Raw genomic sequence first — 27,039 nt, forward strand, 5'->3', positions numbered from 1 at the left:
AAGGACAATAGATCGTGAATAGAGAGGGAAAGAGAGAGAGAGAGAGAGACTGCCCCCTCTGGTGGGAGGAGTCCTGAACAGTGGGGGCAGAACCTGAACATCCAAATCAGGCCATTGCAGGCAGATGTTCTGAGATAATAGTTCCCACAGAATGCAGTGAAAACCTGGAACTCTGCACACACCCCCGCCCCCCCCACCCCAGAAAGCTTGTGAGACCGAGTGAAGATAACAAGATCGAGGCTGATAGATTTTTATCAGGGCAAGGATGTTAACAGTTACAGAAGAATGGCAGCGAGGGATGGGTGATACATTAGAGCCGAAATAGTGATGCACTAACCTCCCTGAATGAATGGAAAGAGATGAAGTTAGGATGCAAATCAACGTGATCTGATTCAATGGTAAAACTCATCTGAAGAATTGAATGTCCTCCTGCTAACCCTGTGGCCCTCATTATTAGCTGCTTCATGCAGTTGCCCTGGGTGAAGGAGGACTTCCTCAGTCTACGTTCATTTAGGTGTGAATGAGCTGGCTCTACCTCACAACTGCACAGGTGAGCTGGATCACTCACAAGGAGAAATATCCAGTCATGGGTTACCCTATCCAAATCATAGAACTCCTACAGTGTGGAAACAGGCCATTTGGCCCAACAAGACCACACCAATGTTCCGAAGAGTAAACCAACCACACCCATTCCCCTCCCCTATTACTCTACATTTACCCCTGATTAATGTACCTAACCTCCACATTCCTGAACACTATGGGCAATTTCCCATGGCCAATTCAACCTAATCTGCACACATTTAGATTGTGGGAGAAAACCAGAGCACCCAGAGGAAACCAGCGCAGACACGGGGAGAAAGTGCAAACTCCACACAGACAGTCGCCCGAGGGTGGAATCGAACCTGGGTCCCTGGCGCTGTGAGGGCAGCAGTGCTAGCCAGTGGGCCACCATGCCATTTACCATTGACCTTTGGGTTATGGGCCCAGTATCCTTCGCTTCCAACTGCTTTTCCTTTAAAAATGACCGGCTTGTGAAACGAAGGGGATGATGATGGAATAGTGTAGGGGGATGAGCTTACATTAGTTCACACGTTGGCACAACATCGAGGGCCGAAGGGCCTATTCTGTGCTGTATTGTTCTAAGTTCTAAGATCTATTGTGCAACAGACCTGTGCATTGTCATGGTCGCAGTCTTTCTTGTTTCATTAGGGGCGGAGGAGATGACCTGCAGATGCACACATCAGATAGACAGTTAGACATTGGAACTGAAATGGGGCCATTCAGCCCATCAGCTCTGCTTCTCCATTCAATGACATCAAGGCTGATCTGATGACTGTCAACTCCAGTTTCCTGCTTTTTCCCGATTCACTTCCTGATCGACCACCTCAGCCGTCACTACACTTACTTACCCAGCCCTTTGCAATAAAGAATTCCCACAGATTCGCTACACTCTGAGAGAGGATATTCTTCCTCAAATGTGTGACTCCCTCATTCCAAGATGATGCCCTCTGACTCTAGACTCTCCCACAAGGGGAAATAAGCTTCCTGCATCTATCCTGTCAAGTTCCCTAAGAATATTAAACAAAGTTAAAAATCACACAATACCAGGTCATAGGTTTGTTTGGAAGCACTAGCTATCGGAGCGCTGCTCCTTTGTTCGGTAACTAGTCTGGTGAAGCTATGACTTAGCCACCTGATGAAGGAGCAGCGCTCCGAAAGCTAGTGCTTCCAAATAAACCTGTTGGACTATAACCTGGCGTTGTGTGATTTTTAATTATGTACACTCCAGTCCAACACTGGCACCTCCACATCAATGTTAAACAAAACAAAGAACTGAAAAATGCTGGAAAACTGAAACAAAAACAGAAATTTCTGGAGAAACTCAGCAGATCTGACAGCAGAGAATAAAAAGAGTTAACATTTTGAGTCCAGTGACCCCTCATTAGAACCACCAAGGACTGTGTGTTTTCTCTCTACAGATGCCATCAGACCTACTGAGTTTCTCCAGCATGTTCTGTTTTTGCCCTGAAAAGTCCTGGTATGCTTCGATACTGTCACCGCTCATTCTTTTAGATTAGATTACTTACAGTGTGGAAACAGGCCCTTCGGCCCAACAAGTCCACACCGACCCTCCGAAGAGCAACCCACCCAGACCCATTCCCCTACACCTAACACTAGGGGCAATTTAGCACGGCCAGTTCACCTAACCTGCACATTTTTGGACTGTGGGAGGAAACCAGAACACCCGGAGGAAACCCACACAGACACAGGGAGAATGTGCAAACTACACACAGACAGTTGCCCGAGGCAGGAATTGAACCTGGGACTCTGGCGCTGTGAGGCAGCAGTGCTAACCACTGTGCCACCATGCCACCCAGTTTTCTTCAAAACTCCCTGAAGTACTGACCCAACCTACTCAACCCCTCCTCATGAAACTATCCCTCCAGCATCAACTGAGTGACCTTTCTCTGGTCTGCCTCCAATGCTAGTCTATCTCTCCTTGGGTAAGGGAGCTAAAACTGTCCACAGTGTTCCAGCTGTTGCCTGACTACTGTTTTATAAACCTCCCTGATTCTTCTATGTTCCATTCCCTTTGAAATGAAAGCCAACATTCCACTGGCCTTCCCTATCACCCACTGAACTGGAATGCTAACTTTTTGCCATTCATGCTCCCAAATCCCTAGGTTATACAGTCATATAGAGCTGTACAGCATGGAAACAGGACCTTCGGTCCAACTGATCCATGCTGAGCAGATATCCTGAATTCATCTAGTCCCATTTGCCAGCATTTGGCCCATATCCCTCTAAACCCTTTCTACTCATACCCCCATCCAGATGCCTTGTAAATGTTGTAAGTGTACCAGCCTCCACCACATCCTCTGACAACTCATTCCATACACGTACCACCCTCTGCGTGTAAAAGTTGCCTCTTTTAAATCTTTCCTCTCTCACCTATGCCCTCTAGTTTCGGACCCCCCATTCTCTGGGGCTATTCACCGTATCCATGCTCCTCATGATGTTATAAATCTCTACACAGTCACCCCTCAGCCTCCGATGGTCCAGGGAAAATAGCCCTAGCCTATTCAGCCTCTCCCTGTAGCACAAACCCTCCAATCCCTACAACGTCTTTGTAAATCCTTTCTGAACCCTTTTTGTGGCTCCCTGCATTTGAATAATATTCAGCTCCTCTTTTCTTCCTGCCGAAGTGAACTTGCGCTCATCACAACATCTGAGTTCGCGGAGAGCTGATGCCATTCAAAGGAAGCCGCCCAGTGTGCCAGAGAATTGGTTGGGTGCCAATTATGTGATCCATGTGGGTGTCGGGAGAGTTGGTAGATGCATGTGGCATCAGTATTAATCAACTATGAATTGGCATCACACTCTTATGCCAAACAGGTCATACACTGCGTAATTGTGTCTGGTCTTACCACCAACTTGATGTTATGAGGACTTTCAACTTCCATGTATGTGGGAACAGACGGATAAACAGAGGAAGCAACACATGGTTCAGTGAGCAGGTTACTCAATATCCAATGTCTACAAGCGACATGTAAAGCTTCCTGGATGATTCCCTCTTGACTTTGACAATGTAGACTCAGAAATGGATATAAAACATGACTTTCTAGAGGGACAGGGGGAAGGGAGTGGGGCTGGAAGCTAATCTCCCTCTGTACTCTTGACTAAAGTAAATTAAAGAAACAAATGCACCAGGGTCTTCCTGAAAAGTACAAATATATTTAGAATGGGCCAGAATGTTGAGATATAAAAGGATTGTATTTCGGAGTGACAGATACTGTCATCGTGAGATAATCACTGCAGATTGATCCAAGGACCTGGACAGGGGGAGCTGAAAATGTGTTGCTGGAAAAGCGCAGCAGGTCAGGCAGCATCCAAGGAGCAGGAGAATCGACGTTTCGGACATGAGCCCTTCTTCAGGAACCTTCAGATTCCTGAAGAAGGGCTCATGCCCGAAACGTCGATTCTCTTGCTCCTTGGATGCTGCCTGACCTGCTGCGCTTTTCCAGCAACACATTTTCAGCTCTGATCTCCAGCGTCTGCAGTCCTCACTTTCTCCTGGACAGGGGGAGACCACTCCCATTCACTAACAGAGCGGGAACCACAAGTGTTTTACAAAAGAAGTGATTGCTAGGAGAGAGAAAGTTGAATCAGATAGCGAGTAGTTAGGGGCACTGCCTGGAAATGTGGTGGAGGCAGGTTCAATCGATGCATTCAAGAGTGGCGTTGGATGATCATTTAAATCGAAACAGGGTTACAGGAATAAGGCAGCAGATTGGCATTAAGTTAAAATGCTCGGATACCATGAACAAAATGGTCTTTTTCTGAACCATGACAATACTATGATTTACTGTATGAGCAACACCTGTAACCACTGACACTCTTCCAGAAGCACCCTAACACTCCCCCATGACCTGTCTCACTTCTAAGAAGTAAGAAAAAACCCTACCAACGCAGAAAATTCAAAGCTTTGAGCTTACAGCATGAAGTCACAATAAGTCAGTGCTGCCTGGAATCTAGTGTCAGCCTCATTCTGTGAGTTCCAACTAAAGTCCCACAAGTTGTTCAGCTGTGATTTAAAGTTGTCCCCTTAGAGAGCTCAAGGGCAAGGAATTAATAGATTTGCGGTTCATCAGCGTAAAGCGCATTTAAGAAATTAAAATTTACAAGCTGGCTTCGCAAAGATAAAGAAGAGTTACTGTAAATTGTACTCACTCTGTAGCAACATTCGGTTTGATTCCGATTGTTGAGTGAACATGAAGTTGGATTCGGTGTCCAGGTTTGGTAACATAGCAGACCCACTAAATTCCCAGTTACACTCAAGCACAGGACTGCACGGTGCACTGACAACATAAAAGGGCTTTGAGTCAGACTACGGTGACTACATGGGCCGTGCAGTGAAACCCTCCCCATAGGAAGAGGAGGAGGGGCATGGACACTGAATGGACTGACATGGTGACTGGTCATTTGTGGGTTGTCCCATATCATCCAATGTGTCAGAGAACAGTTCCCTCTACCAACATATTAACCCTGTCAGTACTCACTTGAGTCATTTGGCATCAATATGATGTTACTTCATTTGTCCTAAGGGTGCATGTAAACTCTATTAGCTAGACCCCACAATGTCTCTGAATTGTCATTTAGGACACTGTTTCCTTGACTATACCTGAGAAGCGCAGTGTAAAATGGCAAAGGGAGGATTAGAAAGAATGAAAATGAAAAAGCAAGGCCTATTAAATGGGTATACAGTGGACAGTGTAAAGTGGGGATGATTCTTGTAACGAGAGTATTGTGCTACATGAGAGAGGTTTTCCAGTTACAAATTGGGCTATTGTTCACAATACCGTCAGGTCCTTCAGGATTGTCCCAGTCTCTCCAGGGATTAAAGGTTAATCTCCAGGAAACTGCTGTGAGCAACATCTGGGAGATTAATCATCAGAGCATGAGATAAATAGCTTCGTTCCTCACTTATTTTCACCATTTTTTCTCATTTGGTCGGGAAGTTACTATTGTAATGGCAACATTACTGGGCTACAACTCAGGAACCCAACTCTGGGGCATGGGTTCAAGACTCAAATCTGAATTCAATTTTAAATTAAAATCTGGAGCGTAAATGCGAAAGGGGACTTCATAACAACCACTATCGATTCTCACAAAAACCCCACTTAATATCTGTCAGGGCCTGGGTCTGGCCTACATGTGACTTCACCAGCAACGCAGCCAGCACTTAACTATTCCTTGGGCATTTAGAAATAGGTAATAAGTTCCGGCCCAGACAGTGACTTGCTCATTCCACGAATGAGTAAGCACAAAGTTGCAGGTTGGTTGGTTTGACTGGCTCACGATGTACCAACAGGGTGTGGGTTCACTTTCCACATCGGCTGAAGTTACCATGAAGGACTCACCTTCCCAACCTCTCCCCTCACCTGAGGCGTGGTGAGCTTCAGGTTAAAGTACTCCCACCGTCCCTGTCTAATGAGAGAGTAGCCCTATAGTCTGGTAGGACTTTACCCTTTTTAAATTTTAAAACGTTATAAAAGGGTTGGAGATGGGAAAGTAGGGAAGTGTTTGGCACCTGGTTGGTCAAGCACAACAATCGTCACGTTATGCATCTGATCAGAGATGGGAATGCTTTCCCCGCTGCTGCGACTGTGGTTGCTACAACCTAACGGTGCCTGGAGTTTACGCTCGAAATGTCGACTCTTCCTGCTCCTTGGATGCTGCCTGACCGGCTGTGCTTTTCCAGCGCCACACTTGTTGACCCTTCGGCCTGGAGTCTTGGAAACCTGTTGTGGGTTCTGTCTGCGGAAGGGTGCTGACTTATCTGGGTTAGGGTGCTCCAACCAAACCATCTGTTGTACGCGCCACATATTGATTTCTAGTTTAGCCTGAACTCCACACTGTTCCTGAGCACAAGGTTACAGCTGTGCGCAGTTCAAAGGATGACTGTTATCTAAAGTCTACAAACTTATCAGCAACTTCGCATTTGTTTGTGATGACTTTATAGAACACAGGAGGCTGAGCGATTACTGGAAGGGAAGGCAGCTTCATGGACTAGGTGTGTGAATTTAGATGCCCTATCTTTGAGATGGGGTATCATGTCCAAAGCATGCCAATTGAGTATTCCTTCCTCTATTTAACCATGCTGCTGTCCATTGCTAAGCTCAGTAACTGGGGATGCTCGCTGATGATTGCACAGTGTTCAGCACCATTCAGACTTCCTCAGATAATGAAGCAGCCTGTGTCCACATAAAGCAAGGCTTGTACAACATCGGGATGATGAGTGGCAGGTATCATTCATACCACACCATCTTCGACAAGATAGAACCGAACCATTGTCCCATGCCATTGCCAACCCAGAATGCCCCTACTAACATCATATGGGTGCCATTCCTGGCAAGACACTGAACTGGGCTCACCATTTCAATGCAACAAGAAGTTGGGGATTCTATAGCATGCAACTCACCTCCGAGGTCCCCAAAACCTGTCCACCCCTGAGTCAGGCACAAATATCGCATTTTGGTCAAACAAACAAGGGCAGGACTTACACAGTTAATGGTCGGGTCCTGGGTAGTGTTGTGGAACACAGAGACTGAGGGATTCAGGTACATGGTTGTTTGAAATTTGCATCACAGGTAGGCCGGGTGGTTAAGAAGGTATTTAGCACACTTGCCTTCATTACTCAAAGCTTTAAAGGTAGGAGTTGGGACATCACGTTGAGGTTGTCCAGGATATTGGTGAGGCCTCTTCTGGGGTACTGTGTGCAGTTCTGGTGGGCCTGCTATAGGGTGGATACAATTAAATTGCAGAGAGTTCAGAAAAGATTTACCAGGAATGGAAGGTTTGAGTTGTAAGGAGAAAGTGAGGACTGCAGATGCTGGAGATCAGAGTTGAAAGTGTGGTGCTGGGAAAGCACAGCAGGTCAGGCAGCATCCAAGGAGGGGCAGAATTGATGTTTCGGGCAAAAGCTCTTCATCAGGAATACTGATGAAGGGCTTATGACCAAAACGTCGATTCTCCTGCTCTTTGGATGCTGCTGACCTGCTGTACTTTTGTAGCACCACACTCTTGGGTTGAGTTATCAGGAAAGGCTAGATAGGCTTGGACTTTTTTCACTTGAGTGTAGGAGGTTGGGGGGGGGTGGTGGGTGACCTTATAGAGATTTATAAAATCATAAGGGGCATGGGCAAGGTGAAGGACAACAACCTTTTCCCCAGGATGGGGGATTTCAACACTAGGGGGCATATTATTAAAGTGAGGGACAACATTTTTACACAGAGAGTGGTCCGTGTATGGGATGAACTTCCTGAGGAAGTGGTAAAAGACATGAAAGGTGGTAAAAGAGCAGGCAGGAAGGACTAGTTTAGTTTGGGAATTTGGTTGGCATGGACTGGTTGGGCTGAATGGTCTTTTCCCTGCTATATGACTTAATGACTCTATGACTCCAGGTCTGGAGTGTGGTGGAATACTCCTCACTTGCCTTGATGAGTGTAGCTCCAACAACACTCAAGAAGCTCAACACCATCCAGGACAAAGTAAGCTGCAAATTAACGTCCATCACCTTAAGCCGCATTCTCCTCATCACTGATACACAAAGGCAGCAGTGTAAGTCATTCACAAGATGAACCTAACAACTCATCAAGGCTTCTGGACAGAATGTTCCAAACTCTTGACCTCCAGCATCTTGATGGACAAGGGCTGCAGAGACGTGAGAACATCACCACGTGCAAGTTCCCCTCTATCCTGACTTGGAAATATACCACTGTTCCATCAGTGTTGCTGAGTGAAAATCCTGGAAGTCCCTCCCTAAGGACATTGTGACAATCTGACCCCACATTGTTCAAGATCATAGCTTACCACCGCCTTTTCCAAAGCAATCATCAGGGAGGTAAAACTGTAAAAATTGATGAATGAAAGCCTTGTTGCCTTCAGAATCTAGTTCCAATATGTCCCGCATATTCATTTCCAAGTATGCTGCCTTCTAATGGTTTTACCCACTGGGAAGCAATGGGCAAAAGCTGTTGGTGTGGCCAAAGATGCCCACAGCCCGTGAGAGAATAAATAAATCAGGTAAATGCCTCTTGGATGAGCAATTATTGTTTGATGGTGTTGGCCTACGGGAGGGTATTGTTGGCCAGTCTAAGTCAGTTAGCCCACCATGCCCTGACCCAACTGTGAGATGAACTTGATTTGGAAGTAGGAAGATGGAGATTGGCCACACGCCCACAGGACAGAAACAGGTCCAGCCCAGCAAGACCACGCCAGTCATTAAGACGCACAGCAGCATTATTCATCTGAAACCCCTGCACCGTCACATCCTCCTAGTGATACAACCACTGTCCCAAAGTCCTTATGGCCAGTGAGTCATTTTCAAGGAATAGTCACTGTTGTAATTGAGGCCAGCTGACAGCTAGTTTCTGCACAGTGAGGTCCCACAGGCAGCAATGTGACAATGAGCAGATCATCGGGTTCAGCGATTTGGAGACAGTGAGGACTGCAGATGCTGGAAGCAAGAGTTAATAGATGTGGAGCCGGAAAAGCACAGCAGGTCAGACAGCTTCCAAGGAGCAGGGAAGTCAACGTTCAATGTTTCCGCCTGAAATGTTGACTTTCTCTCTCCCCACATGCTGTCTGACCTGCTGTGCTTTTCCAGACTCACATCTATTGACTCTCTCCTCCACTGGATTTCATGATGTTGGTTACAGCTGAAATGCAGTATATGGGCTGGCCATTGGGCATTGGTGGTGCATGTGGTAGTGTCCCTATCTCAGGGCATGATGTTTCCAGTTCAAATCCCATCATGGATGTTATAGTATGTGGAAACAGGCTGATTAAAATAACTACAGACAAGCCATTTAATCAATGACGATGCTTATTCGTCATACAAGACCACCCTGCGCTACTTCACCTCGTCCTATTACAACAACCTTCTATTTCTCTTTGTCTCTTGAGTTTATTGGTGTTACACTCATTCAGGCCTATGAGAGGTGGCTTTGCCTCACCAGCTGTTGGGAGGCCAATGGGGAAGATGTGCCAGTCAGACACTTACACAGACTCTCCTCGGGACATATGTAAAAGTTTGCCCCACCCACCCACAAAAACCTCCACGCCCATCCCCAACAGCTTCCAGCCAATCAGAAGCAGGCAGCTCTCCTTAGCCAGGTCCATGCCTCTGGGAGAGGGGGTCTGGTCACACATCCACCCAAGGGTCCAGGGTCAGTGAGGGACTCAGGCCATGGTGGGGAAGGAAGGGGAGCTAGTGAGTCATGGTCAGGGGGCAGAATGGGAGTTGACAGCTAGAGTTGGGGATAGAGTGGGGGTTGGCAGTGGGGGGGAAGGGAGTGGGGTTACGATTGAGTCCCTGCTTTCCTCATGCCAAGGGCCTCAGTCAGGCCCAGGAATATTACCCTTTCCCATTACCCACCCTCGTTTGCTAACAAACTGGTAACTGGTTCTGAAGTGGGCACCGATGGGTTATTAATTGCACCTTAACAGGGCATTCAATACACAACATGGTAACCTGGGGCTGCAATGTATCTGGTCTGCGTAACAAGCATAAAACATGTCTTGGCAGCTTTCCCGATTGAGAGAGATTATCCTCAGATGACCAATATCTGAACTGAGCACACTCAGAAGAATGCTGGAGAATCTCAGCAGGTCTGCCAGCGTTGGTGGAGACAGAAGCAACGTTAGCATTTCGAAACCGGTGGCCCCGTTCTGATGAAGAGTCACCAGACCCGAACCATTAGCTCCACCTCTCTCTCTCTCTCTCTACAGATGCTGCCAGACCTGCTGAGTTTCTCCAGCAATTTCTGTTGTTGGTTCGGATCTTCGGCGTTTATTGAGGATGATCAGATCAGCCATGATCTCGCGGAGAAACAGAGTTGACGGGGTGGACTGAGTACCCTGTGTCTTCTCGCTTAAAGTGGTGAAACATGAAGGGAACCAAGGCATGGATGGGGGAATGAAGAGCTGTTAATGTCGGAAATGCTGCATCTGTTTACAATTAATTTGAAAATCGGATGTGAAACATCCTGTAGAGAAATTCCAAACAAGAGTTTTTGATCTGGTGTTGTAACTATTCCTAACTTTAGCCTGATCAAGCGAATCCAATCGGATGACAGCTAAAATGAGGAACAGCTCAAACCAAACCATCCTGGCTGCACTAGAAATGGTATCTCATATCTGTATAATCCACACCTTTGAACGAGCCTTTCTTAATCTGTATGACTCTTGTCCTCCAGGATGCTTCACAGTATTGGCTCTTGCTTTGTCAATTTGCTGAGGGATTATTCCTCTTGTTCAACCCCCTCCCCTGCCCCGCCTCCCATTCGCCCTCCCCACCACATGAAAGGAGAGCCCGTCACACCAGCTGATTATGCCCCCAGTGACCCGAGGGGGATCTCATTCACCGAGCAGAGTTGAAATCGGTGAGTTTGACCACTGAGTAGGACTGGGACATGAACTCACGACCTTTGGCCCTTGCATAAAGCAGCCCTCAAATTGCCCTTCCCTTGTCATGAAGGCTAAACTTATAAAAGAAATCCTGACGCACTCGTCCGACTGAGAAGCTGAACAGGGCTATACTCACTTGAATCAAACGACTCCTCTGTGGGTAACGCCTGCGGTGCATCTCCGGTCCAGCTCACTGACATAGTCTATCAGTCTGTGCTGCACATTATACAGAGCAGTCCAGTGAGAAAGTCTTCACAATTAATCCTCGCTCTTCACGGCAGAAGAAATTCGACTGATGATCAAAGTAAAAGTAAATGAATGCTTCCCTCGTCCATCACACATTGGGCAAACTGGACTTTGCCCACCTCCTGATTGCTGAGATACAATAAATTGAAACTCCACCTAAAGATAGGCTGGATAATCAGATGAGATCCGTAGGCCTGCCGCCTGGGTTTAGGCCTAGTTTACAAAACTAAACCTGCCAAGCGAGCATTCATTTGAAATGTGTGTGTGTGTGTGTCTGTTTGTACCAAAGACAAATAAGAGATAGGGTTTTGTTGACCGATTGGGAAGAGAAAGAAAAATGATTAACTCGACGATTCCAAGAAACCGGAGCTGAAGTCTTTTCCAAATACCCATCTCATCAAATTTACAGGAGGCTTGAAAGGCAGTTCGGCAGGCTTTCTCGGAGAGTTGCAATAAACGTCAATCCCTGGAACGTTCTAATCATTTTCATTGGGATTTGGTCATCCCAAATTAAAGACTTAGCCAATGTTAGATTATTAGATTTCCAGTTAATAAGATGCCATAAAACCATAAGACATAGGGGTGGAAGTAAGGCCATTCGGCCCATCGAGTCCACTCCGCCATTCAATCATGGCTGATAGGCATTTCAACTCCACTGACCCGCACTCTCCCCCTAGCCCTTAATTCCTTGCGAGATCAAGAATTTATCAACCTCTGCCACAAAGTCAAGAATTTATCAATCTCTGCGTTTAACGTCCCGGCCTCCACTGCGCGCCGTGGCAATGAATCCCACAGGCCCACCACTCTCTGGCTGAAGAAATGTCTCCTCATTTCCGTTCTAAATTGAGACCCTGTGGATGATGCCCTGGGTGATTGTAAAGTGGTCGCCACAGATAACTAATGTGACTGACTCAGAGATTAAAGAAGAGCGTTTCAGTGTCTCATATCCTCGTTTTTGTTTTGCCTAGCGCAAGAGTGGCATAACTTTGGTGCAGTCCGCGACTGGGTGGGTTGGGTGATCCCTGCCCACGTTTGAATTGTTTTATTCTCGGATGGAACGTGGGCATCGCTGGGGTGAGACCAGCACTTGCTGCTAATCCCCATTATGCCCTGGAACTGAGTGGGCAGCTTGGCCTATTTCCGAGGGCAGCTAAGAATCAAGCACGGGTCTGGATTCACAAGTAGGCCAGCCTGAGGAAAGGTAAGACCACAGGAGCAGTAATAGAACATTCGGCCCATTGAATCTGCTGTGCCATTCATTGTGGCTTAACTGATGGCAGATTTCTGGAAAAGCAGATGGGATTTTGCTACAACTGATGGTTATTCCTCAGGGTCTGTGTTGTGCTTGAGTTCAGAAGTAGCGTAGCCTTACTGCAGTTGTACAGGACTCTGGCAAGACCACATCTGGAGTACTGCGCGCATCTTTGGTCTCTTTACTTAATTGAAGATGTCCTTGCCACAGAGGGAGTGCATTGTAAGTTCACCAGGTTAATACTGGGGAGGGACAGGCATATGAGGTGAGATTGGTTCAATTGGATCTGTACTGACCAGAGATTAAAAAGATGAGAGGGTTATCTGTTTGAAACATGTAAAATTCTAACAAGTCAGGACATAACGCTTGCAAGGGGATGTAGTTTCCTCCCTGATTGGGGGCTCCAAAACCAGGGGACGCAGTCTTAGGATACGGGTTAGGCCATTTCGGACTGAGATGAGTAAACATTTCTTCACTCAGAGGCTAGTGAACCTGTGGGATTGTCCACCACAGAAGACAAGAAAGGGAGAGAGATACATTGTTCGAGTTAAGGCATGGAAGGGTGTGGGAACAAAACAGGATGGGGTGTTGCATAAGACAATCAGCCGTGATCATGCTGAATGCTAGTGCAGGCTCAAAGGGCCAAATGGCCTAATCTTGTGCACTGTTGTATGTGTCGCCTCTCCCCACCACCCCAGAAGGATATTTCCACAGTGGTTACACCACAGTGGAACAGGAGTAACAGCCGAATCATCGGAAAGTCAAATCCCTCCAACTGCGGAATCGATTCTGGTAGTCTGTGGGCAGAGAGGCTGCTGGATGGTCACGAGAACTCTCAAGACCATAGTCCCAGACGGCATGGTTAACCTGATAAATATGGCCCACTGTGGACATCAAAGGCAGATTGAAGGTAGCATGGGACTCGCTCTCTCTTATCAACTTCCCGCGAGTGGAAATCCCACCTCGCCACAGGTACTGGCCAATCAGAGGCTTGGTGGTTCTTGCAGTCATGGTTGCTATGGTTGACATGGTTGCTATGGTGGTTTTTATTTTAATATTCATTCACAGGAACATGGGCGTTGCTGGCCAGGCCAGTATTTATTGCCAATCCCTAATTGCCCAGAGAGCAGTTTAGAGTTAACCACATTTCCAGTTTGGGGGGAGAGGAGGGGGAGGAATAGGCTTTACATAGTCATTGATTGACTACGTAAGGACCTCAATCGAAGATGAGGTGAGAAGTTTGACATTTCCCAGCCAGAACTGCATTTGGGTGGAGAGTGAAGGAGGCATGGTTTTGAGATATCACCATCCCACCCAATGAAGTTGCCTTCCTGAACACATACCCACTGCCTCTGGGAGTAGAAAGATTCCACCTCAATTTTGCTTCATACACCTGAGGAAGCCATGGGCATTATATAAATGTAAATTTGCAGCTCATGGGGAAATAACAAATTCAGATCGAAAGAATGCACTGACAATTAAATTTTAGCCAGCACCCACCCCACATCCCCTCCATCCATCTTGGGTTAGTAATAGTTTAATGCTATGTTTGAGATATTAACAATTATCGTTGCACTATCGATCTAACTGCTGTTCAGCTGTGGTTGCAGGAAACTGCTTTTTTTGGTCATAATGTACCCTAACACATGATAGGAGTGAAAGATAAACATGACATGCCCCAGCCCTAATAAACAAAACACAGGTGGAGTCCAATTGAAGCTATAGTATGATTTTCAAAGCACCAATGAGAACACTTGACTATAAATTTGTACTTTGGATTATTGCACTAATGAAATGGAATGGCCAACAGCCTTGAGTTAACAAACCCAAGGCCACATTCTTTGATCAGTCATCAGTCATTGTGTAGAAACTGTACAACTGCCCAACAGATCGATACTCTACCTTTACAGAGAATGGCAGAATATCATTTTACGTCTCACATCTTAAGTTACTTAATGAATTGGAGTGGTCAGATACTTTAAAAAGTTTGTTGTGATAATAGCATACCACTGCTTTGTGTTTGTGTCCTGAATGTTCCTGTCTCTCTCTCTTTTTCACTCTATCTCTCTCTCTCTATTTCTCTCCCTCTTTTTGTCTCTATCTTTCTCCCTGTCTCTCTATCTCTCCCTCTCTATCTGTCTCTCTTTCTCTCTCACCCTATCTCTTTCTGTCTGTCTCTTTTTGTGTCTCTATTTCTCACTCTCTCTGTCTTTCTCTCTTTCTCTCTCTCCCTGTCTCTCTATCTCTCCCTTTCTATCTATCTCTGTTTGTCTCTCTCACTCTCTCTTTCTGTCTGTCTCTTTTTCTCTCTCACTCTATTTCTCACTCTCTCTATCTTTCTCTCTCTCTCTCAATCTGTCTCTCTCTCCCTGTCTCTCTATCGCTCCCTCTCTATCTGTCTCTCTTTCTCTCTCTCCCTCTCTCGTCTGTTTCTCTCTCGCTGTCTCTCTCTCTCTTTCTCTCCATCTCGTTCTCTGTCTCTCTCATTGTCTCTCACTCTTTCTCTCTCTCTTGTTCTCTCTCACTCTCTCTCTCACACGCTTCTGCTAGCCATAAGCCAGGGGTTATTAGCCCATTCAGTGAGAGCTTCCACCAGTATGGAAAGTGCACATTCATTGATTGTTCACAATTACACCATTGTTCACAATTACATGATTACACAGGGATACATGAGGTGTGGTGGTAGTGCCACTACCTCTGAGTCAGGTGTCCCAGATTCAAGATTCCAGCTGCTCCAGAGGTATGTCATAACTCCTCTGAACTACTGATCCAAGAAACTCCAAATTGTATAATTTCAGTCTGGAGGGGACTGGAAGGGTAAATGGTTCCTTTTATGGGGGGAGGTTCAAACTGTGAGACATAGCTAAAGTGCTTTCCCTTTTAAGGGTGCTCTGGTTTCCTCCCACAGTCCAAAAAAGTGCACATTAGGTGAATCGGCCATGCTAAATTGTCCATAGTGATCAAGGATGTGTACGTTAGGTGCATGAGTCAGGGGTAAATGTAGAGTTATAGGGTAGGGGAATGGGTGTTGGTGGGTTACTCTTCGGAACATTGGTGTGGTCTTGTTAGGCCAAATGGCCTGTTTCTATATTATAGCGATTCTGTGAAAAAACAGATGAGAAGTGTTTTTCTCTCTCAAAGAATCATTCGTGTGCTGAATGCTCTTCCCCTGAATGATGGTGAAGACTGGGTCCTTTGTTTTATTCAGGGCTAAGTTAGATAGGTTTTTAATTGATAACTGTGTCCAAGGTTATAGAAAGTGTCCTCAGGCCATAACCAAATCAGCCAGGATCTCACTGATGGGACAAATGACCTACCCTGTTCTTAATTCTTATGATCCCAATTTTCCAAAGGGAGTTGGATCGCTCAGTCGGCTGGCCAGTCAGTTTACAGAGGGTGAGACCAAAAGTGCAGGTTCAATTCCCACACAGTCAGAGGTTATCAGGAAGGGCTCTCTTCCTCAACCTTTCCCTTCACCTCAGGTTAAACCACATGGTCTCTCTCTCTCTCTCTTTCTCTGATGAAAATATGGTGCTGAGGGACCATATTTTGCCTTTATTTGCTAATGGATATGAAACCCAGTCTCTTGGGTACTGAAGTCTTATGGACGTCCACCTGTAATGCGATCAAAGAAGTTGGAATAATTGAACTAATTTTCTGGGATTCTATAGAGGGACATGTGTACCCCTGTGCATATTGTTAACATTGAACTACAGTTTCAAATTGTACTCAGCTATGATTTTAAGAATACCCTCATTAGCTTTGACAGTCCCATTCTGTTTTGGTACTGGTCTGTATTGTTGATGTCTCCTCAGATGTTCGCCAGATGGTGACCGAGAGTAGTCTGCCAGGCACCTGGCCTAATGTAAGGTCTAACCCTCAATCTGCACCCCTCCGTCACTTCAGCCAGACATCACTGGGCTCTCAATGGGGATTGTAGGGAACCCTGGCCAGATCTGTCTCAGTCTCCACAGATCCCCACTCTCGATTTCTGTGATAGGGATTGTTCAGGGTGCAGGTCAGGGGAGAGTAACCTCCAAGCACCAAGTGGGAATACCATTCCTCTGAAGATGGGGAAATTCATTAGGAGCACCGTAATATTGAAAGGAGCAGAACGAGCCAATCATTAGTTTAGTAAGTGCATAGCAACCACATTGGACGAGGGACCGCTGTCTTCCTTCATTGGAACATCCATTGCTACAGTCAGTTTACCATCACCATACTACATAGCTAATAGATAGGCAGGGAGACAACACTGGGAGGGCATTCAGGAAGAATATAGTACCTACACTCAAGACTTTGATTGAAATATGCACTAATATGACTGAAAAAGGCTTTGACCATGAAATAAGATCTGGTTGATTGGCATCAATATTGCAGTAGGGGCCAAACTCTCTGATAAAATGAGTGTCCCCCTTTTCAGGTTTTCCACCAGTTGCTGTCACGAGAGTGTGGCGACCATTGGGAGTGTGTCCCAGTGAAGGGGAGAGCTGAACAGAAACCAGACCCCAGCCCCAGTGATCATCAGCCATTGCCGCAGAAGGAAGGAGGGACTTCCTTGTGGGTGGTGCCTTTCATCCACCCCAGGATGTCACAAAAAGTGCTCCGCGTCCAACCGAGTGGTTTTGAAATTGCTGTCACAGCACAGCAAGATCCCACAGGCAGCAATGAGGCAAATGGAACTGGTGCCATCGTTTGGGTAGATATTACAGGAGAATCAACACTTCGGGCAAGAGCCCTTCATCAGGAATTAATTAACTTAGGGCTTCTCCTGCTTCTCGGATGCTGCCTGACCTCTGTGCTTTTCCAGCACCCCACTTTCAACTTTTACCTCGTAGATATTGACCAGGCCATCCTGAACAATCTTCCAGCTGAGGCAGGAGCTGTAACATCGAGCTGGGAGAGTAGACTTGAAAGGGCCACTGGAAAGATCTCCAGAAGAAATCGTTGGCTGTGTCAACTGTATTTTCACGTTCTGTCTCAACACCAGCTAGTATCCAACGAGTCACAGCTATCCATCCCCAGATAAACAGAAGGCCTACCTGAGTGATGGAGTCCTGGATCATCGGGTTTCTCAGCTGAAGCGATCAAACTCCGGGCTGTAACTCACACACCTGATGGTGAAAGAGCCCAGTTAGCCGCCTTCCTCTGCCGCTCATGAGAGTGGGGTCTGTTTTTCCCCACCTCACTCATAAGCCCCTACCTCACGTGTGCCATGAGATCCCTGCAACCCACTGGTAACTTCCCGACTGCGCTGTATAAACAGGGTCAAAAGTCTCTCGCTCAAAAGGAAATGGGACCTGGTGTGTAACGACGGACAGTCGATAACAAACTGTGGTGAAAGAGAGGTCAGGAAACATTCAGGAATACAACCAAATATTTTGACGAGTGCTGGTGGTACACCCTTAGCTGGACACATTCCCTTTACTGAAAGGTTAGAGCTTTACAAAATTCCTGGTACCTGTGTACTCCACATCTCTTGCAGGATTATTCTCTTACATTGCCATCTACTGTGGCCTGAGGTGGTTAATGATGGACTCTAACTACCTCCACCAACAGTGGAGAAGATTGCCAACTTGACAATCTAGGGGCATCATTACCCAGTAGCTGGTGATGTGGCACAACAGCCATCCCTATCATCCTTGCTTTCCAATGGCCCCATGACCCCACCCCCTCTAACCTCCCCCTTCATCTGTAACTTCTCTTAGCTTCCAAACCCCCCGGGATCTTACTTCCTGTAAGATGGCAGTGGAGCAGGGCCACTGAACCTGGGGATCGTCTGCGTCATCTGCTTTTCACTTTGTTTCTTTTCTTCCTTTTTCCCTCACTTTACCCATTTTTATCCTTCTTTCTACTTTGCTCTTGTTGAAAAGCTCAGCAGTGGTGATGGCATTGGCAGTGGGTAGGACCCAGCAGCAGGGACAGGAGTACACCCAGCAGCAGGGACAGGAGTACACCCAGCAGCAGGGACTGGAGTGGACCCAGCAGCACGGACTGGAGTGGACCCAGCAGCTCGGACTGGAGTGGGCCCAGCAGCTCGGACTGGAGTAGGCCCAGCAGCACGGACTGGAGTAGGCCCAGCAGCACGGACTGGAGTGGGCCCAGCAGCATGGACAGGAGTGGACCCAGCAGCACGGACTGGAGTGGGCCCAGCAGCATGGACAGGAGTGGACCCAGCAGCATGGACAGGAGTGGACCCAGCAGCACAGACTGGAGTGGACCCAGCAGCATGGACAGGAGTGGACCCAGCAGCATGGACAGGAGTACACCCAGCAGCACGGACTGGAGTGGACCCAGCAGCACAGACAGGAGTGGACCCAGCAGCAGGGACTGGAGTGGACCCAGCAGCACGGACTGGAGTGGACCCAACAGCACGCACTGGAGTGCACCCAGCAGCACAGACAGGAGTACACCCAGCAGCACGGACTGGAGTGGACCCAGCAGCACGCACTGGAGTGGACCCAGCAGCACGGACTGGCATGGGCCCAGCAGCACGGACTGGAGTGGACCCAGCAGCACAGACAGGAGTGCACCCAGCAGCATGGACTGGAGTGAGCCCAGCAGCACACACTGGAGTGGGCCCAGCAGCACGGACTGGAGTGGGCCCAGGGGCACGGACTGGAGTGGGCCCAGCAGCACGGACTGGAGTGCACCCAACAGCACCGACTAAAGTGGGCCGAGCAGCATGGACTGGAGTGGACCCAGCAGAACGGACAGGAGTGAGCCCAGCAGCATGGACTGGAGTGAGCCCAGCAGCACGGACTGGAGTGGGCCCAGCAGCACGGACAGGAGTGAGCCCAGCAGCACGGACTGGAGTGAGCCCAGCAGCACAGAAGGAAGTGGGTCCAGCAGCATGGACTGGACTGGGCCCAGCAGCACAGAGAGAAGTGGGCCCAGCAGCATGGACTGGAGTGTGCCCAGCAGCACGGACTGGGGTGGACCCAGCAGCATGGATTGGAGTGGGCTGAGCAGCACGGACTGGAGTGGGCCCAGCAGCACTGACTGGAGTGGGCCAGGCAGTACAGACTGGGGTGGGCCCAGCAGCACCCACTGGAGTGAACCCAGCAGGATGGACTGGAGTGGGCTCAGCAACACGGACTGGAGTGGGCCTAGCAGCTTGGACTGAAGAGGGCCCAGCAGCACGGATTGGAGTGGACCCAGCACGGACTGGAGTGGGCCCAGCAGCACGGATTGGAGTGGACCCAGCACGGACTGGAGTGGGCCTAGCAGCATGGTGGGCCCAGCAGCACTGACTGGGCCGGACCCAGCAGCACAGACTGGAGTGGGCCCAGGTGCATGGACTGGAGTGGGCCCAGCAACACGGACTGGAGTGGGCCCAGGTGCATGGACTGGAGTGGGCCCAGCAGCACGGACTGGAGTGGGCCCAGGTGCATGGACTGGAGTGGGCCCAGGTGCATGGACTGGAGTGGGCCCAGGTGCATGGACTGGAGTGGTCCCAGGTGCATGGACTGGAGTGGTCCCAGCAGCACGGACTGGAGTGAGCCAAGCAGCATGGACTGGAGTGGGCCCAGCAGCACGGACTGGAGTGGGCACAGCAGCACAGAGGGAAGTGGGCCCAGCAGCACGGACTGGAGTGAGCCGAGCAGCACGGACTGGAGTGGGCCCAGCAGCACGGACTGGAGTGGGCCCAGGTGCATGGACTGGAGTGGGCCCAGGTGCATGGACTGGAGTGGGCCCAGGTGCATGGACTGGAGTGGGCCCAGCAACACGGACTGGAGTGGGCACAGCAGCACAGAGGGAAGTGGGCCCAGCAGAACGGACTAGAGTGAGCCCAGCAGCACGGACTGGAGTGTGCCCAGCAGCACGGACTGGAGTGAGCCCAGCAGCACGGACTGGAGTGGGCCCAGCAGCACGGACTGGAGTGAGCCCAGCAGCACAGACTGGAGTGGGCCCAGGAGCACGGACTGGAGTGGGCCCAGCAGCACGGACTGGAGTGAGCCCAGCAGCACAGACTGGAGTGGGCCCAGCATCACTGACTGGAGTGGGCCCAGCAGCAAAGACTGGAGTGAGCCCAGCAGCACAGACTGGAGTGAGCCCAGCAGCACAGACTGGAGTGAGCCCAGCAGCACAGACTGGAGTGAGCCCAGCAGCACGGACTGGAGTGGGCACAGCAGCACAGACTGGAGTGAGCCCAGCAGCACAGACTGGAGTGAGCCCAGCAGCACGGACTGGAGTGGGCCCAGCAGCACAGAGGGAAGTGGGCCCAGCAGCACGGACTAGAGTGAGCCCAGCAGCACGGACTGGAGTGGGCACAGGTGCACGGACTGGAGTGAGCCCAGTAGCACGGACTGGAGTGAGCCCAGCAGCACGGACTGGAGTGGGCACAGGTGCACGGACTGGAGTGGGCCCAGCAGCACGGACTGGAGTGGGCACAGGTGCACGGACTGGAGTGGGCCCAGGTGCACGGACTGGAGTGAGCCGAGCAGCACGGACTGGAGTGGGCCCAGCAGCACGGACTGGAGTAGGCCCAGCAGCACGGACTGGAGTGAGCCGAGCAGCACGGACTGGAGTGAGCCGAGCAGCACGGACTGGAGTGTGCCCAGCAGCATGGACTGGGGTGGACCCAGCAGCATGGATTGGAGTGGGCCTAGCAGCATGGACTGGAGTGGACCCAGCAGCACAGACTGGAGTGGGCCCAGCAGCATGGACTGGAGTGGGCCCAGCAGCCAGGACTGGAGTGGGCCCAGCAGCACAGACTGGAGTGGGCCCAGCAGCATGGACTGGAGTGGGCCAGGCAGTACAGACTGGGCTGGGCCCATCAGCATGGACTGGAGTGAACCCAGCAGGATAGACTGGAGTGTGCCCAGGAGCACAGACTGGAGTGGGCCCAGCAGCACAGAGAGAGGTGGGCCCAGCAGCACGGACTGGAGTCGGCCCAGCAGCACAGAGAGAAGTGATCCCAGCAGCACGGACTGGAGTGGGCACAGGTGCATGGACTGGAGTGTACCCAGCAGCACAGACTGGAGTGGGCCCAGCAGCACAGAGAAAAGTGGGCCCAGCAGCACAGACTGGAGTCGGCCCAGTATCATGGACTGGAGTGGGCCCAGCAGCACGGACTGGAGTGGGCCCAGCAGCACAGAGAAAAGTGGGCCCAGCACCACAGACTGGAGTCAGCCCAGCAGCATGGACTGGAGTGGGCCCAGGTGCACGGACTGGAGTGGGCCCAGCAGCACAGACTGTGGTGGGACTTGCAGCACGGACTGGTGTGGGCCCAGCAGCACAGACTGGAGTGGGCCCAGCAGCATGGACTGGAGTGGGCCAGCAACACAGACTGGAGAGGGCCCAGCAGCACCAACTGGAGTGGGGCCAGCAGCACAGACTCGAGTGGGCCCAGCAGCATTGACTGGAGTGGGTCCAACAGCACAGTCTGGAGTGGGCCCAGCAGCACAAACTGGAGTAGGCTCAGCAGCACTGTCTTGAGTGGGGTCCAGCAGGATGGACTGCAGTGGGCCCAGCAGCACGGACTGGAGTGGGGTCCAGCAGGATGGACTGGAGTGGGCCCAGCAGCACAGACTGGAGTGGGCCTAGCAGCATTGACTGCAATGGGTCCGACAGCACAGTCTGGAGTGGGCCCAGCAGCACGGACTGGGGTGGTGTCCAGCAGGATGGACTGGAGTGGGCCCAGCGGCACTGACTGGAGTGGGGTCCAGCAGGATGGACTGCAGTGGGCCCAGCAGCACGGACTGGAGTGGTGTCCAGCAGGATGGACTGGAGTGGGCCCAGTGGCACTGACTGGAGTGGGGTCCAGCAGGATGGACTGCAGTGGGCCTAGCATCACAGAGTTGAGTGGGCACCGCAGCATGGACAGGAATGGTCCCAGCAGCACAGAGAGAAGGGGGCCCAGGAGCACAGACTGGAGTCGGCCCAGCAGGCTGGACTGGAGTGGGCCCAGGTGCATGGACTGGAGTGTGCCCAGCAGCACGGACTGGAGTGGGCCCAGGTGCATGGACTGGACTGGGCCCAGCATCACTGACTGGAGTGGTGTCCAGCAGCGTGGACTGGAGTGGGTCGAACAGCACGGTCTGGAGTGGGCCCAGCAGCACGGACTGGAGTGGGCCCAGCAGGATGGACTGGAGTGGTGTCCAGCAGGATGGACTGGAGTGGGCCCAGCGGCACTGACTGGAGTGGGGTCCAGCAGGACGGACTGCAGTGGGCCCAGCAGCACGGACTGGAGTGGTGTCCAGCAGGATGGACTGGAGTGGGCCCAGGTGCATGGACTGGAGTGGGCCCAGCAGCACGGACTGGAGTCGGCCCAGCAGGCTGGACTGGAGTGGGCCCAGCAGCACGGACTGGAGTGGGCCCAGCAGCACGGACTGGAGTGGGCCCAGGTGCATGGACTGGACTGGGCCCAGCATCACTGACTGGAGTGGTGTCCAGCTGCGTGGACTGGAGTGGGTCGAACAGCACGGTCTGGAGTGGGCCCAGCAGCACGGACTGGAGTGGGCCCAGCAGCATTTACTGGAGTGGGCCCAGCAGCATGGACTGGAGTGGGCCCAGCAGGACTGACAGGAATGGGCCCAGCTGCACTGACTGGAGTGGGCCCAGCAGCCAGGACTGGATTGGGTCGAACAGCACGGTCTGGAGTGGGCCCAGCAGCACGGACTGGAGTGGGCCCAGCAGCATTTACTGGAGTGGGCCCAGCAGCATGGACTGGAGTGGGCCCAGCAGCATGTACTGGAGTGGGCCCAGCAGCATGGATTGGATTTGGCCCAGCAGCATGGACTAAGGTGGGCCCAGCGGCATGGACTGGAGTGGGCCGAGCAGCACTGACAGGAGTAGGCCCAGCAGCGTGAACTGGAGTGGGCCCAGCAGCATTGAGTGGAGTGGGCCCAGCAGTATTTAGTGCAGTGGGCCCAGCAGCATGGTCTGGAGTGGGCCCAGCAGTATGGACTGGATTGGGCCCAGTAGCTCGGACTGGTGTGGGACCAGCAGCATGGACTGGAGTGGGCCCAGCATCACAGACTGTGGTGGGCCCAGCAGCAGGGATGGGTGTGGACCCAGCAGCACGGACTGGAGTGGGCCCAGCAGCATGGACTGGTGTGGGCCCAGCAGCACGGACTGGAATGGACCCAGCAGCACAGACTGGAGTGGGCCCAGCAGCAACTACTGGAGTGGGCCCAGCAGCCTGGACTGGAATGGGCCCAGCACCGCAGACTGGAGTGGGCCCAGCAACACAGACTGGAGTGGGCCCAGCAGGATGGACTGGAGTGGGCCCAGCAGGATGGACTGGAGTGGGCCCTGCAACACAGACTGGAGTGGGCCTAGCAGCCAGGACTGGAGTGGGCCCAGCAGCATGGACTGGAGTGGGCCCAGCAGCATGTACTGGAGTGGGCCCAGCAGCATGGACTGGATTTGGCTCAGCAGCATGGACTGGGGTGGGCCCCGCACATGGACTGGAGGTGGGCCCAGCAGCATGGACTAAGGTGGGCCCAGCAGCACTGACAGGAGTAGGCCCAGCAGCACGGTTTGGAGTGGGCCCAGCAGCATTGAGTGGAGTGGGCCCAGCAGCACGGTCTGGAGTGGGGTCCAGCAGGATGGACTGCAGTGAGCCCAGCAGCACTGACTGCAGTGGGCCCAGCAGCACAGACTGGAGTGGGGTCCAGCAGGATGGACTGGAGTGGGCCCAGCAGCACGGTCTGGAGTGGGGTCCAGCAGGATGGACTGGAGTGGGCCCAGTGGCACTAACTGGAGTGGGGTCCAGCAGCACTGACTGGAGTGCGCCCAGCGGCACTGACTGCAGTGGACACAGCAGCATGTACTGGAATAGGCCCAGCAGCATGGACTGGAGTGGACCCAGCAGCAACTACTGGAGTGGGCCCAGCAGCAACTACTGGAGTGGGCCCAGCAGCATGGACTGGAGTGGGCCCAGCAACACAGACTGGAGTTAGCCCAGCAGCATGGACTGGAATTGGCCCAGCAGCATAGACTGGAGTGGGTCCAACAGCACGGGCTGGAGTGGGTGCAGCAGCACAGACTGGAGTGTGCCCAGCAGCACGGACTGGAATGGGCCCAGCAGCCTGGACTGGAGTTACTGTCAGAGGTGAGTTTGAGTTCCTGCTGGTGTCTGTATTCAGTGCAGATTGATGGAGCTTTGTTTGGACCCAGGGGCTGCACCAATGAGATGGGCCTGAAGTGAAATCATGGCGGAGGCTGCAGAGCTGAGTTCGGGCTGGTGCAGTATGTGGTGGCATCAATGGGGTCTCTATTGGTCAGAGCCATTGAGGACTCATAGCGGAGAGGGCATTGATGGAGGCAAGATGGCATTGAAGTGTGCACAATTTTCTTTCCATCAAAGGGCGGTGGTGAGGCAAAGGGGACTGTGTCTGGTCACTAGGCCCATGGCCCAGGATGGAGCACCTAACAAGGCAGACTATAAAGGTGGGCAGTTTCTCCATTATTCTACCATGTTCTGGTTTGGTTTTCTGATGGTGCCAGACAGTATTGACACTACACCACACTTTTCACTGTATTTTGCAACAAAATCCACCCGACAGTAAAGAAATCAAATCAAATCTGTCCTCTGCCAAGTTTGGTTTAATTCCAAATCTGCCGTGAGTCTCCATGGTTTCAGCTGTCCAGCCCCTGAACTGGAAACTCCCTGTGTGCCCCTGCCTTGCTACCTTTAAGATGTCCCTTCTGCTTCCCCCACCCCCCTCCTCCGTTCCCCCATTGGCCGTCAGTTAGCTCAGTTGGCTGGATGGCAGGTTTGTCATGCAACATGGTGATAACAATGCGGGTTCAGTTCTTGCCCTGGCTGAACTAGCCATGAAGGATTCTCCTTCTCAAACTCCCCCTTGTCTGAGGCGTGGTGACCCTCAGGTCAAATCTCTTTAAGGAGAGAGCAACTGTACGATCTGTTAAGGGTATGACAACCTCACCTGTTTCTGGCACTCCTGCGACGTGCCTTCAGGCGCTTCCATAGTCTTAAAGGTGCTATGTAAACGCAGGTTGCTGTTGCACATTGTCATCTGATGCTGGATGGTGTCTTTAACCAGCGATGTTATCTCGCTAAGCACAATATAATCGTTCTGATAGGTATTGACTTTTCCCCTGTCACTCAGTGGAACAATAGTCACCATTCACCACTGAGAGGCAGTGGGCTGATTAGCTCCTGCTGCTCTCGTCTTAATTAACCTTTGGTCGAATGGGTAAATAATTACTTGGAATTAAAAACAATCATTGTGTGCAAACAGTCGATTCTTCGTGGCTGTTAGTACTGGAATTCTGACAGTAGCAAAGCACGGGCAAGAGATAAACAAAGATTAAAAATTAACTTAATTCCAGGGATGAAAGGGTGTCCGATGAGGAGAAATTGAGTAAAATGTGTCTACACTCCGTGCAGTTTAGAAGAAATGTGAAGCGATGCCTTGAAAATGATTGTCCTCACTATTGTATCCCCCTGGTCTAAGAATTGCTACTTTAAGTGAAACAACTTTAAATGAATCAGAGGTTTCCATAGGAATCAATGTTAAAGCTGGAGTTAGGTTCCCTTAAACATTTTCTGTCTTGGTTAAACCAAATCACAAGTTAAAATGCTGTACTGTATATGAACAGTACTGGGCCCTTGTAACTTGCATAATAATGCACATTACTAATGGTTAAATGAAATTTAGACATGCTTCTATTTTTAGCTTGTGATCTACCTCCATCTAGTGGCAGATGTTGGTTGGCACTGCTGGGTTCCACCTGCAGTGACTATCAGTGGCCACTAGGTGGATCCCCTCAGTGCTCAGCACAGAACAGAAGCCCGGAGAAAGGAATGGCCTCAAAACAGACCCTGAGTCCAAGGTAAGATATCAGAAGGTGGGAGGCAAGGGGAGGGCAAGGGACAGAGAAGGCAACACTGGAGGGAAGCAAGGGTTGGGCAGGCCAAGAGGTAACTCCAGTGAACTGCACGTGAAATTCTTCAAAGAAACAGGCCCTCAACTTGAAACAACGTCCACGTGAAACATGATAACTAAGTGAGACAGGAGGTAGAATCTGCCTGGGGAGGGTAGTTGAGGTGGGTAATCTCACAGCCTTGACAGAGTGCAAAGATGAACACTAGAAATGCCGTAACACTCAAGGTTATGGGCCTAGTGTGGGAGTGCGGGACAAGTGTAGATTTAGAGTATTTCCAGCAGTACACACTTGTACAGACCCTTCTGTTACTGCGTGATTCCATGAGCGTAAAGTGACAGTCACCTGCCTAATATACAGAAAGAAACGAAGAACTGTAGACACTGGAAATCAGAAACAGAAACAGAAATTGCTAGAGAAACTCAGTGGGTCTGGCAGCATCGGCGAAGAGAGAAAGCAGAGTTAACGTTTCAGATCCTGTGACCCTTCTTCAAAATTGCTTTTGTATCGAGAGAGGGCTCAACACTAAGAGGCTGCGTTCCCAGGCTGGAGAGTGCAAAAGGACGTGCCATGGGCTTAAGATAAAAGGATCGATTATTTAGGATGAAGATGAGGAGAAATGTCTTGCAGCATTTCTCTGGGCCAGTGGACTGGGAATATCATGGGAAAGCTTATTTCCGACGCAAATTCTGATGCATAGGCTGCCATTG

At 50.6% G+C, this 27,039-nt stretch overlaps 1 protein-coding gene across 7 annotated transcripts in view; it reads right to left on the reverse strand.

The window, feature by feature from the left end:
- Positions 1-17,661, reverse strand: part of LOC140468138 (nuclear receptor subfamily 5 group A member 2-like) — a 60,548-nt gene extending 42,887 nt beyond the window's left edge. For 2 of the 7 annotated variants that reach the window (XM_072564341.1, XM_072564335.1), the window contains exon 1: positions 11,108-11,438. In XM_072564341.1, the coding sequence (XP_072420442.1) occupies positions 11,108-11,171 (64 nt within the window). In that variant the 5' untranslated portion in view covers positions 11,172-11,438. Of the gene's footprint in view, positions 1-1,169; positions 1,226-4,731; positions 4,864-6,091; positions 6,121-11,107; positions 11,439-17,511 lie in introns of those variants that run through there. The other 5 variants (XM_072564340.1, XM_072564334.1, XM_072564337.1 and 2 more) reach the window with 4 other exon arrangements.
- Positions 17,662-27,039: the final 9,378 nt, after the last annotated feature.

The sequence above is a fragment of the Chiloscyllium punctatum genome, chromosome 46 (assembly GCF_047496795.1).
Source record: "Chiloscyllium punctatum isolate Juve2018m chromosome 46, sChiPun1.3, whole genome shotgun sequence".
NCBI classification, from domain to species: Eukaryota; Metazoa; Chordata; class Chondrichthyes; order Orectolobiformes; family Hemiscylliidae; genus Chiloscyllium; species Chiloscyllium punctatum.